Here is a 12582-nt window from a genome sequence, read left to right as displayed (position 1 = left end):
GCGGAAAACTTGCGGGAGTTCCACCACTCATTATGAGGGGGCAGGATTAAGGCGGATAAAAACAGGAATATTCAGTAAATTTGACGGAACTTAAGTGGGGTTATCCGGAAAGAAGCGGAAAACCAGCAGTTGGAGCAGCTGCAGATTCATCTCATACTAACGGCTTCGAGCCGATAGCGGCTCCGCAATAATATTTCCTGGCTTTCGCTGCTTATATAGATGTAGTGACCTTAGGCAATCCAGATGAAGATATTGCTCCGTCTTTGCCAGCTCATGATCTGGCCATGTAAGTGAAAGTATGTACGCTTAATCCACTTACTAGACGTTCCTATAGTATTATAAGGCTGTCAACCAAAATCCTTCTCAGAATCAAACAGTCCTGCAAAATAACACAGTCCCAACGAATGACTAAGACAGCGAAAGAGTACACAGCTGCTGCAATGATTGCACCGACAGTGGATGCTTAATACCATTTTTTTTAAATACAATTTGTCTAAAAAACTTTTTCTTGGGTTTCCAGAGGAGGGCTAGACTGCTTAGACTGCTGCAAGCCATTGTAAAGGGGCCTTGGCCATGGAAATTAAGCTCGGTCTGACACGGTACCTACTAAATAGAGAAAACGAGTTCATTAAATAAGTCATTGCATTCAAAGATTTAATCAAGAGATGGGAAGGGTATGGGCAACAGGCAGAACGGCCCAGAAAATGCAACACATGCATGGGTCCCTTTTGCCTAATAATATATACCTTGAAGACGAAAATACGCACTCTCTCACTAACACCTACTAGGCAGTGTGACAGAAAGTGGGCGGGGATAAACGGAAATTGAAAAGAGGGCAACGAAAGAGACCACTGCGAACAATTTCGTAGTGCAGAGCTCAGAATACACTGAGAATAATATTGGGATCCAACATATACTTTATGGGGTTTGACATGCATCCTCATCGGTGTTACACACACCACACCACATCCCCGACAAAACTAAAATATGTGGGGTTCTTTATTTATTTAAGGCTTAATAGTTAATTTTGTAGTTAATATTCAATAAATATGGGGTAAATATATCTGTTTTACGTCGTTAGGTTTTTTTGTTAACACACACTCGTGTTGCCGTCGTGATTTTTCGTCTTCCGTTCACCATCGTTTCTTTTAATGGGATGCCCTCTTCGTTGCTCGTCGTTTTCTTGGGATGGGATCATCATTTCTGCTCGTTATATCTAGGGATCGTATCATCGTTGCCGCTCGGTGTGTTCGGTTATGATTTGCGTACGAAACTGTACACCAACCCATATATTTGTGTACAATATACATGCATATATCCCTAAACTCTTCGAGTAACGCATAAACGTTTGCACGGACTTCAAGATTTATTGATGGAAAGAAAATTTATTTTTTATATAGTACAATAAATTAGAAAAGAGGACTATTTATAGATAGAATATCATTGCCAATACAATTGATGCTGAGATTATTATGTGGATAATACAGATTTGATTCCCCGTCCAGGGAGATGTCGATCACATTCCCTTACTTCTCCAGGCAGCGAGCCTCGTCCTTGGGCACACAGCTCTGGTCCAGCCAGTCGAATCGCTTCTTTTTGTCGCAGCGCAGGTGCACGAACTTGTGCTTCTCAGAGGAACTCTTCACCTCACAGCGGTAGTATTTCTTGCAGTCACGGACATCAGGGAAGACGTCCTCCTCGTTGCAGTCCTCTTCGTTCTTCAGTTTCTTAATGATGTTCTTCACGTACTTCTTCTTTTCCTTTGAGCTCAGCTTGTCCTCGTCATTCTTCTCATCGTCCTTGGACTTCTTCGACTCGCTGTCCTTTTCCTCCTTTTCCTCCTTGGAATCTTTCGACTTTTCCTTCTCCTGTTCTTTCTTCTCTTCGCGGGAACTGTCCTTCTCAGCAGAGCTGGGCTTCTTCTGCTCCTGCTCCTTGGACTGGTCTTCGCCTGATTTGGGCTTGTCCTTTAGTTTCTCGCCAGATCCCTTGTTGCTCTCTTCGACAGAGGCGTTCTCGCTGGATGCAGCTCCACCTGATGGGGGTGCAGGGGCAGCCTGCTCTACACTCTCGACAGCTTCGGGGCTATTGTTGCTGGGCTTCTCTGGTCGCTGGGGACTCGCTGGTTCCGGACTGGTAGCGGGGGCTTGAGTAACGGTGACTGGCTTACGAGTTGTGCGCCAGCTGTTTACCCAGTTCTGCCAGTTCGGCCAGAATGGAAGTGGCCGATTGGGTGAGGTGGGCTTGGAATTGCCATTGTTGGGTCCTTCATCCTTATCGGTATGTCCTGGACGATGGGGTCCCACTGGCCAGAACGGCAGCTGCGGAACTGGGCGGAAAGTTGGTCGAGTCTGGCCTGGCAGAATAGGATGGTGTGGGTGCGGACGCCATGAGCTACCTGGAGCGTTGGGATCGGCAGGAATACCAGGGGCAGCAGTCGAACCAGCGGGAGCGTTGGGATCGGCAGGGGTACCAGGAGCGGCAGTTGAACCAGCGGGAGCGTTGGGATCAGCTGGAGTTCCAGGAGCGGCTGTCGAACCGGCGGGAGCGTTGGGATCTAGAGGAGCATTGGGATCCAGGGGTGCATTGGGATCGGCAGGAGCTCCAGGAGCGGCTGTCGAACCAGCAGGAGCGTTGGGATCCGCTGGAGTTCCAGGAGCGGCTGTCGAACCGGCGGGAGCGTTGGGATCTAGAGGAGCATTGGGATCCAGGGGTGCATTGGGATCGGCAGGAGCTCCAGGAGCGGCTGTCGAACCAGCGGGAGCGTTGGGATCAGCAGGGGTACCAGGAGCTGCAGTTGAACCAGCGGGAGCGTTGGGATCGGCAGGAGTGCCAGGAGCGGCAGTTGAACCAGCGGGAGCGTTGGGATCGGCAGGAGTGCCAGGCGCTGCAGTCGAACCGGCGGGAGCGTTGGGATCAGCTGGAGCACCAGGAGCAGCAGTCGATCCAGCGGGAGCGTTGGGATCAGCAGGAGTACCAGGAGCAGCTGTCGAACCAGCGGGAGCGTTGGGATCGGCAGGGGTACCAGGAGCGGCAGTTGAACCAGCGGGAGCGTTGGGATCAGCTGGAGTTCCAGGAGCGGCTGTCGAAACGGCGGGAGCGTTGGGATCTAGAGGAGCATTGGGATCCAGGGGTGCGTTGGGATCGGCAGGAGCTCCAGGAGCGGCTGTCGATCCAGCGGGAGCGTTGGGATCCAGAGGAGCATTGGGGTCCAGAGGAGCATTGGGATCCAGGGGTGCGTTGGGATCGGCAGGAGCTCCAGGAGCGGCTGTCGAACCGGCGGGAGCGTTGGGATCTAGAGGAGCATTGGGGTCCAGAGGAGCATTAGGGTCCAGTGGAGCGTTGGGATCGGCAGGAGCTCCGGGAGCGGCTGTCGAACCAGCGGGAGCGTTGGGATCCGCTGGAGTTCCAGGAGCGGCTGTCGATCCGGCGGGTGCGTTGGGATCTAGAGGAGCATTGGGATCCAGGGGTGCGTTCGGATCGGCAGGAGCTCCAGGAGCGGCTGTCGAACCAGCGGGAGCGTTGGGATCCAGAGGAGCATTGGGGTCCAGAGGAGCATTAGGATCCAGTGGTGCGTTGGGATCGGCAGGAGCTCCAGGAGCGGCTGTCGATCCAGCGGGAGCGTTGGGATCCAGAGGACCATTGGGATCCAAAGGAGCATTTGGGTCCAGTGGAGCGTTGGGATCGGCAGGAGTTCCAGGAGCGGCAGTCGAACCAGCGGGAGCGTTGGGATCAGCTGGAGTTCCAGGAGCGGCTGTCGAACCGGCGGGAGCGTTGGGATCCAGAGGAGCATTAGGATCCAGTGGTGCGTTGGGATCGGCAGGAGTTCCAGGAGCGGCAGTCGAACCAGCGGGAGCGTTAGGGTCCACAGGAGCATTGGGGTCCAGAGGAGCATTAGGGTCCAGTGGAGCGTTGGGATCGGCAGGAGCTCCAGGAGCGGCTGTCGAACCAGCGGGAGCGTTGGGATCCGCTGGAGTTCCAGGAGCGGCTGTCGAACCGGCGGGAGCATTGGGATCTAGAGGAGCATTGGGATCCAAGGGTGCGTTGGGATCGGCAGGAGCTCCAGGAGCGGCTGTCGATCCAGCGGGAGCATTAGGATCAGCAGGGGCGGCAGTCGAAGCAGCGGGATCGTTGGGGTTTACCTCGCCAGGAGCAGCGGTTGATCCTTCTGGTGAGTTGGGGTCCAGAGGAGCATTGGGATCCAGTGGAGCGTTGGGATCAGCAGGAGCTCCAGGAGCAGGAGTCGAACCAGCGGGATCATTGGGGTTTACTTCTCCAGGAGCAGCGGTTGTTCCTTCTGGTGCGTTGGGGTCCAGAGGAGCATTGGGATCCAGCGGTGCGTTGGGATCAGCAGGGGCTTCAGGAGCAGGAGTCGAACCAGCGGGATCATTGGGGTTTACTTCTCCAGGAGCAGCGGTTGTTCCTTCTGGTGCGTTGGGGTCCAGAGGAGCATTGGGATCCAGCGGTGCGCTAGGATCAGAAGGGGCTCCAGGAGCGGCTGTCGAAGCAGCGGGATCGTTGGGGTTTACCTCTCCAGGAGCAGCGGTTGTTCCTTCTGGTGCGTTGGGGTCCAGAGGAGCATTGGGGTCCAGCGGTGCGTTGGGATCAGCAGGGGCTTCAGGAGCAGGAGTCGAACCAGCGGGATCGCTTGGGTTTACTTCTCCAGGAGCAGCGGTTGTTCCTTCTGGTGCGTTGGGGTCCAGAGGAGCATTGGGATCCAGCGGTGCGTTGGGATCAGCAGGTACTCCTGGAGCAGGAGTCGAACCAGCGGGATCGTTGGGGTTTACCTCTCCAGGAGCAGCGGTTGACCCTTCTGGTGCGTTGGGGTCCAGAGGAGCATTGGGATCGATGGGTGCGTTAGGATCAACAGTAGATCCTTCGGGCGCATTGGGGTCCAATGGTGCGTTAGGATCGATTGTTGTGTTGCTTCCATCAGAGCCTGGAGACAGAGTTGTCTCAACAGGCGCGTTGGGATCCCAGGAAGCATCGGTGGTAGTGTCCTCGGGAATGACTGATATGGTGGACTCCGGGTCTAGGGGCAGCTCGGACCATGCCGTTTCTGTGGTTGTTTCCGTGATGATGGTTGTCTCAGCAGGAGCTGTGGTTGTCTCAGCTGGAGCCGTGGTCGTCTCAGCTGGGGCTGTGGTCGTCTCAACTGGGGCTGTGGTCGTCTCAACTGGGGCTGTGGTCGTCTCAGCTGGATCAGATGATCCTGGACCCTCAGTGGTGATCACTTCGGTGGTGGCGTTGGAGGCAACGACAAGCGGGGCAGATTCACTCACGGCGGCCGGACTGTCGGTGATCGTCACCATCTTCGCAACAGCCGCCGTGGGTGCCTCTGCGTCCGACTTGATGGGCTCGCAGATCTCGATGCCGTCGGTGACGCAACGGGTGCTCGTCTGGCAGGCAATGACGGCGCCCGTGGTCAGATCGTCCACGCAGATCTGGTAGGTGAGAGGTCCCACGCAGACAGCCGACTTGCCACCGCACTTGAGGACGGCGGCGGCTCCTCTTGCCTGGTGGTTTGCCACTAGGGCTGTAAGCTGGAAGAGAGATGCAAAAGAGGGGCGGGAGGTTAGTCGGGCTGCGATCTCGAAGGGAGTCGGTGCACTGTTCGTCGCAAGTCATGGCGGAGACTCGGGACCGCAACAACTACACATTGGGTACGTTTCACTTGCATAGGATACTTTTGAGTTGTCGCTGATTGATTTGAACGTTATCCAAAGTATCAAGAATCCCGGGAGCTAAGGTTAGTTCGGGTTCGTTTGGGGTTCGATTTAGCGGGGTTGGGTTGGGGTTTGGTGTTTCGTGTTTGGTGTTTGTGTTTTTCGTGGCGTGTATCGAGGCATATCCAAGTGCCACACCGAAGTTCCAATAGAAAATTTATACGACTCGTCAGCAAAGACAGAACAGCAAGCAACAAAAAAAAAATATCAAATAAAAAAATAATTCCATCTTTGCACTTGAAGCCGATGAGGCGATCGATCAACATGATGCGGGCTCTGCGGATATGATGGATTGCTGGTCGCGACTTTGGGATTATGCAATTACCACAAGTAAGACCAGAAGTCTGGTCGATCGGTTCGTTGTCATCGTCGTCGTTTGATCCGTTGGGTTCGAATGAAAGATCGTTACTATCCTCTGTACGCCTATCTGTCGCGCTTTTATGCAAAATCTCCGGCGTATCTTCGTTCCGTTCCGGCGAAATCTTCTGTGACGCTAGCCAAATAAACGATAATCGCTTGTTTGCCCCTGATAAGCGCAGCTAAACCAATTTATGATATTGCGGAGTAAGATATTCCATTCTGGCCACCCAAAAAAAATAACGAAAACTCAAACGTATCTGTGGTATCAGTGCTCCAGGCAAGGGACTCGAACTGCTCAAATGAGGTCGAAGGGCCCAAATTCTCAATGGTAAAGGCGATGTGATGTGCTGTGACCACCCGCCTTGATGGGGTCTTCTGATCACGCACTTTTCCGCTGGGTCCATGAATCACTCCCCTTATCGAGGCAGAAGAGTTAAACGATAGTATAGTTCTCGGGAAACTGTTTTGACTGCCAAATACGTAATCTTAATCTTGGCCAGCTAACGTCAAGGTAAATGTTGATAAAACGGGCTGCGCATTTCCGTTGACTAGCGTCTTTGCTTTATTTGCCCCAAACCAAAGATACGAGTAAATACACAAAAACACAGGGCACGGAACATATTCGTTTGTCTGGATTTTATTTGACACTATCCCATCCCATTCCATCCAGAAGCGTTCCTCAGATGTGATGTGATGCGATGTGATGTGATGGGGTCATACCAGAATGCATTTTCATTGTCAGACCCCACTCATGACGCAGCCAGTCTCTTGCCCTCTTCTTTGCGAGCATCTAGATAAGAATTGAGTACACGTATTTCGGTAGCCCCAAACAGATAACCCTTCAGCTATGATCTGCTGTCCAAAATGCACGTCACTTCGGACTCGTCTTGACATCTGAGATCCACCGCAAATGCACAACCGGTCGCATGAACGATATATTGTACTGAAGGCCCTTACGGAGGGCAGCAATCTTGAGTTGGAACCCACGACATTGAATAACCAGAGACACCAGAACACACGACTATGTTATAGAACAGATTCTATTATTATTATTTTATTCCATTATATGGGATTACTGATAGAGCAAGTGAAGTATTTTCGTACCCAAGATTCCAGTGGATTGCAGTGCAGTGTTTTAAATTTTACAACCCATATGTTCCGACATTCCCCCGAGGCCCAAGTACTCAATGGCCTGCATCCAAGATTTCGTTTCGCTATGGGCCAAAACTTCCATTAGCATCTGTTATGGATCCCATGGAGGGTTCTATTCATCCCTTTGACACCGAGCGGCCGGCCCATTGGATATGCCCTTTGAGCTTGTCCCGCAAATTCCATGAATATTGAACAATTAAGTGGAATTTGCTTTACTTTTTCCGCTGTTAATGCGGTTAAGCCGTACAACAAAAAATGATAAATGGCAAACGCAAAATGCAAAATGAAAAGCGGAAAATGAAAAATGAAAAATGCAATGCAGGCGCAGTCACATTGCGGTTTCGTGTGTCTAGACAATACAATAAATACAGTTAGCCATATATTTGTATTATGAAATGCGAAGAAGAGTGGGTGCCCACAGATACGGATGAACTCTCGTTTGATATTGTATTATGACTGTTGGAGTGGCCATGGATGAGTGGCCCCAATGGCTGGGTGAGTGGGTGAGTGGGGCCATGGTGGTGTGCTCATGTGACGGCGTGGCATTCCACGTGCTAATTTGCCCGGCACCCAGTCGATGGGCAAGCAGTACAGGACCCAAATAGGCTTTTGGGGGACATCGCCCGAGGCCCCTTGGCATGCAAATGAAGTAAGACGAGTCAAATTATGCAAGAGCTCACGGTGGGCCCTCCACCCCAACACCCAACACCCAACACCCAAAACCCAACCCCAACCTCATCCACTTGCCTGCGCCACTGGCCTTGCCGCAGTGCAATCCTATGCAGCTCCCTGCTTGCAACTTGCAGCTCCGTTAATGTTGTTGGCGTTGCGGTCGCGGTGGCGGCCGCGGCCGCGGCCACGGCGATGGCACTGGCAATGAGTATGACTATGACTGCTGCTGCTGCTGCTGCTGCTATGAGGATGGCTTCCAGTGAGTCGCGGCTCTCTTGCCTCATTGGCATTGCACAAAGCGAGCGGCGTTGGCTAAATTTGCATAAATTAACAATGTTTCCGAATGGCAGCCATTGGTGCAGCGCATTCTTGGCACCAGGGGATGGCATAAGGGGGAGGCCCGCACAATCCACACATGGCCAGTATACACTGTATCCACCGTGTCCACCGTGTGTGTGCGCGCTTGTGTGTCCCAGCCGTGGGCACTGTGCGCGTTTTATTGATTTGATGCTCCAATGCACTTATTATCTCCGAGGCAGCCACTGCCAGTTAATCCCCGGACGATGCCACGCCATTTTCCACACTGTCCCACAGAGTCGCAGACACATGAGCATTAGGGTGTGCCACATATCGTCGAAGTTGATCGATTGCGGCTCATTAGGGCTCCATTCACTCGGAGGATATTTGAGTGCGGTCTGCTCTGCACAATGGAGGATTACGAGTCTGTAAATCTGGGGCACAGAGCCATTAGAATGCTGTTGCTCTTTAAATTAAATTTTTCATTTTCATATAGTGTGGAATGCTTTTTCGAAAATGTTTTTCTTCATATTCCTCTTCATATTCTTCATATTCCTCGTGAGGGACGATCTAGTGAGCCACCTGAATGTGGGTGGTATTTTGCATTGTAAATTGCTCCAATGTGGGTCCGTGGCCATCTATGCATGCGGGTCCACAAAACGAAATCATCATAGAGTCAATTAATCGAATGGCCCTACCCAGCATTATTGATAAACAGTGAGATGATCGCTGTTATTGCTCAGAAAAAGTGAGCAATTTAAACTATTTACTATACGTAATAAGTCAACCCCTTACGACCTCCAAATATAAATACATGTGTACCGCAAATAGTTTTGGTCTTCAGTCCGTAAGCGTTCGTTCCTGGCGTTCTTTCTCGGAGAGGACGGCAGATCCTTTCCATCCCAGCAGAAGCATCTTGTATAATTCCATTGAATCTCCGGCTGAAATAATAAGCAAATTGTAGTAAGAACCCGTTAAAAAGAGACTTTGCTTGTCGTTAGTAATGCGTTTGATTGTTGATGGCATCTTTGTATTACACTTAGGAATTAGGAAAAACATCATCATTGGGCCATCATTAGGCTTCATCATGACCGCATGGACCACTTATAACAGCGGACACGGACATTAAGGGCAGTCAGTGATGGCCATCCATTGATGTATAAAAATTCTATTTGAGATATGGGAATCTGAGACCCCATTTTGTTGGTTGGATACTGTATTTATTTTCGTCTAAAGTGCAAATGGGATTTTTATATGTATACATACATATATATATATATGTACGAAGTTCCACTGCAAGACAGGCACATTTAGGCAGTATATGATATTGTTAGGGATTTCCTTTGCCCCCTACATGACCTACAATTAAATTCCCAGTGCTCTACGCACATATTTTTTTATGATTTTCACTTTATTTGTACTCGTTTCTGATGTAGTTGTGGTGGTGACTCTCGTTTCATTGTTGCTGCTGTTGTTTTAAATCCATTAGGACATGACAACCCCCTGGTTGAATTCAATTAAATTGTTTTCTCTTCGGGTTTACATTTCTTGGCAACTTTATAATTGTTTCATGTGTTTAAACCACTGCCAGGAACAACAACGGCAGAGCCTGGTCCACAGAAACGAGATGGGGAAGTTGGGCACCGAGGGACCAAGACTCGCAGGCGCAAAGCCAAGAAACAATGGCAGGAGGAGCACTGGAAGAGGCAGCGGCAGAGGCAGTGGCAGCGGCAGCGTCAGCATAAGAAATAACTGGCCAAGGTAAGAACATGGCAAACGAATGGAAGCGGCTAAAAGAGGGGGCGCAGAGCCAGAGCAGTGCAGAGAAGCAGAAAGAAACGAAGTTTGTAGTAGCCTCGAGAGATTCCGTCCCATTTCCACCCACGAACCGGTCCCTGGTTCTGGCATTCGTTTTGGTTTTGGTTTGCTGTTGTGTTTTTTGTCTTTTCTCTAAAATAATCAAAGAAAATGAGGGAAAGAACCAAATAAATAATAAGCCAAAAATAACAAAGGCAGGAGTTGTTAGTTTTTTTCGTCTACCTTTTTCCGAACATAATCATATGTATGTGGGAACATATGTTACACATACATAGGCACAGATCAAGATAGACAGAACGAGAGAGCCTGATCGAAAATAAGACGAAAATATATCAAAAGGGAATATTTATCGATGATGGCATACAGAATATTTTTTATTAATTATTTACATGTAAGTTTGTTCAAATTTTTGTGATAAAGATAATACGAGTAGATAAATATGTTAATCTATAGATAAAAGCACAAAACCTATACAAATAACTGGAACAAAGGCAATATCACATTCCCATATTTTTGTATTCAGGAACTTGGAAAAATGGTGCGGATCTTAAATGTATGTAAGACACAAAATAATATCTGGATATGTACATATTTAGGACATGATAAGAATTCGGCTCGGTTTACTGATACGTTAGCTTTTGTCACTTGTCGTTATTAGCTATAGTATGTTCATTTACATGGGGATCAAGAGAAGATCGGAATGTCTCCCTGAAATCCTAGAATCTCAGTTTTCCATTTACGAAGCCCTAGACGGGTAACAATTCGTCGAATCGACGAACACACATTTTTTCTCTCTCTATTTTTTTGTTCACACATTCGTATGGATCTAGATCGCTCTGCAGCTCCAGTCTCAAGGGAGTATTCTCTTGCTGTCTGCAGATGCATTTTTGGAGGCGATAGACGTAGGCAAGATGTGAAGAATCTTACCATCTGTGTAATTTGTAGGTTCGCTTCGATTGTTATACTTCAAGAGTTCAAAAAATCTTCTTCGCTACGAAACATTGTTTCACTGAAATAAGGATTCTAAAGTCACAAATTTATCGCTAAGTGATGGTGAAAATATGAAGTATACCATGAAGACATTTCTCCAGAAAATTATTCCAAAGCTAAGTATTGTTGTGCCCATGAAACAGACATTCGTTTTAGCACTGTCAAAAACAGCAGATCCGAGAGGAGGCAAAAAATGTCAAGTTTTGTGAAAAATCAAAAAATGTATGGATAGCACAAAACTAACGCTTACACAGGATATTCAAGGATTATTCAGAGTCAAAATGGTTAATTTTTTCTAACAGTTTAATATATCAGTTTAAAATATCATTCGAATATTTTGAAAATTTGACTTCAAAAAGAAGTTTTAAGTTATTTTTGTGAAGACGAACAACATTTCTGGCCACATTTTTGTTAATAAGAATAAAAGATTAACACTAGCGAGATATCTCTTTATTTTTAGTTTGTAATATTAAAAAACATCAACAATTATATAAAATGTTTTCGTCGCAGAAAATCTGCGTATAGTTTTCAAATTACGAGTATATAAGCTAAAAGTTTTTCTTTGTGTGTTCAGCGAATGTTCCCCTTGAGGGTTCCCTGCTAAGGCTAGTAATTGATAAGAACAAAACGGTATGTAACTCCCAAGCGAGTGGATACTTTGCAGAAACGATGTTACATTAATGAATAAGCCATTCACTCTGTGGAATTCGCTTTCCCAAACTTTCGAACGTTTTGTCTTGAAAATGAGTTTGTGGTATTCAACAGCCCCTCTTCACCCCCAACAATCATCTGGCCCCACTAATATTTATTTATTTTCGCATTTCCTTTCTTCTACTTTGGACAATCACAGTTTCTCCGCAGGTTCGCGAAATCACAGCAGCCAAAAAAATGGAAACAAGAAACGAAACCCTCAACAAAAAGGGGGAGACGTGCACACATACAGATGTATGTACATTTTTACATGTGGTGACGGTGACGGTGACGGTGACGTCGACATCACCGGCGGCTGACGGACCAGAAAATAAGCATTCACCTCAACCTACCCGAACCGAGCAGAGTATACCTCAGCAAACCTCACGCCCACGTCCACGCCCACGTCCACGCCCCCTGTGCGCCCGGTTCTGGCCTGTCCTGGGCTTCTCCGTGCTGTTCCGTTGATGCTGATGTTTCTGGCGTGCGGTAAATTGGTGGGGGGTGGGGGTTGGGGGTTGGGGGTGGCGGCAGGTAGTGCGCAAATGTTACAAATATTTGAAATATTTAAAATGGCTTGCACACATGTGAGAATGGAGAGGGTGAGTGGCCCTAAAAGTTTCTCACCGAGACCTTTTTGCATTATTAATGGCAATTTTCAATTAGCCTTTTGCTCTAAACGCAGCGCCCAACGAGTCTCAGTCAAAAGGAGCGAGGGCAGCTCAACAAGTTTGCCGATTGCGATGTGGCTAAAATGAGCCATGCCTAACCATTGCTAAATCCCAATCAATCTACTTTTGATTTCCGTCCTTGCAAGGTGCACACTTTCTGAGACTGTACTTCGAATCATCAGTTCAGTCCTCACTCTATTTCGAAC

General features: G+C 48.6%; 1 protein-coding gene across 5 annotated transcripts; it reads right to left on the bottom strand.

Moving 5' to 3' along the window:
• Window positions 1-1353: 1353 nt before the first annotated feature.
• LOC108153366 (collagen alpha-1(I) chain) lies at window positions 1354-6131 on the bottom strand. 5 transcript variants are annotated; one of them, XM_033387190.1, is made up of 3 exons: window positions 6052-6131; window positions 3381-5543; window positions 1354-3278 (listed from the first exon to the last, which is right to left on the bottom strand). In XM_033387190.1, the coding sequence occupies exons 1-3, from the start codon at window positions 6091-6093 to the stop codon at window positions 1527-1529; spliced, it is 3957 nt and encodes a 1318-aa protein (XP_033243081.1). In that variant the 5' UTR covers window positions 6094-6131; the 3' UTR covers window positions 1354-1526. The 5 variants fall into 5 exon arrangements, with proteins under 5 accessions (XP_033243081.1, XP_033243083.1, XP_033243082.1 ...); XM_033387192.1 differs by having other exon boundaries at window positions 1354-3613; window positions 3950-5543; XM_033387191.1 differs by having other exon boundaries at window positions 1354-4552; window positions 4682-5543.
• Between the last annotated feature and the right edge of the window lie 6451 nt (window positions 6132-12582).

Source organism: Drosophila miranda, chromosome XR (genome assembly GCF_003369915.1).
Source record: "Drosophila miranda strain MSH22 chromosome XR, D.miranda_PacBio2.1, whole genome shotgun sequence".
Classification (NCBI taxonomy): Eukaryota; Metazoa; Arthropoda; class Insecta; order Diptera; family Drosophilidae; genus Drosophila; species Drosophila miranda.
This window is presented reverse-complemented; position numbering and strand designations above follow the sequence as displayed.

Excerpts from the sequence above, each read along its gene's own strand:
- LOC108153366 (XM_017283333.2), bottom strand. The coding sequence starts at position 6,093 with ATGACAACGAACCGATCGACCAGACTTCTGGTCTTACTTGTG. Across the intron at positions 5,544-6,051 it reads GACTTCTGGTCTTACTTGTG|CTTACAGCCCTAGTGGCAAA; the intron begins GTAATTGCATAA and ends TCTCTCTTCCAG.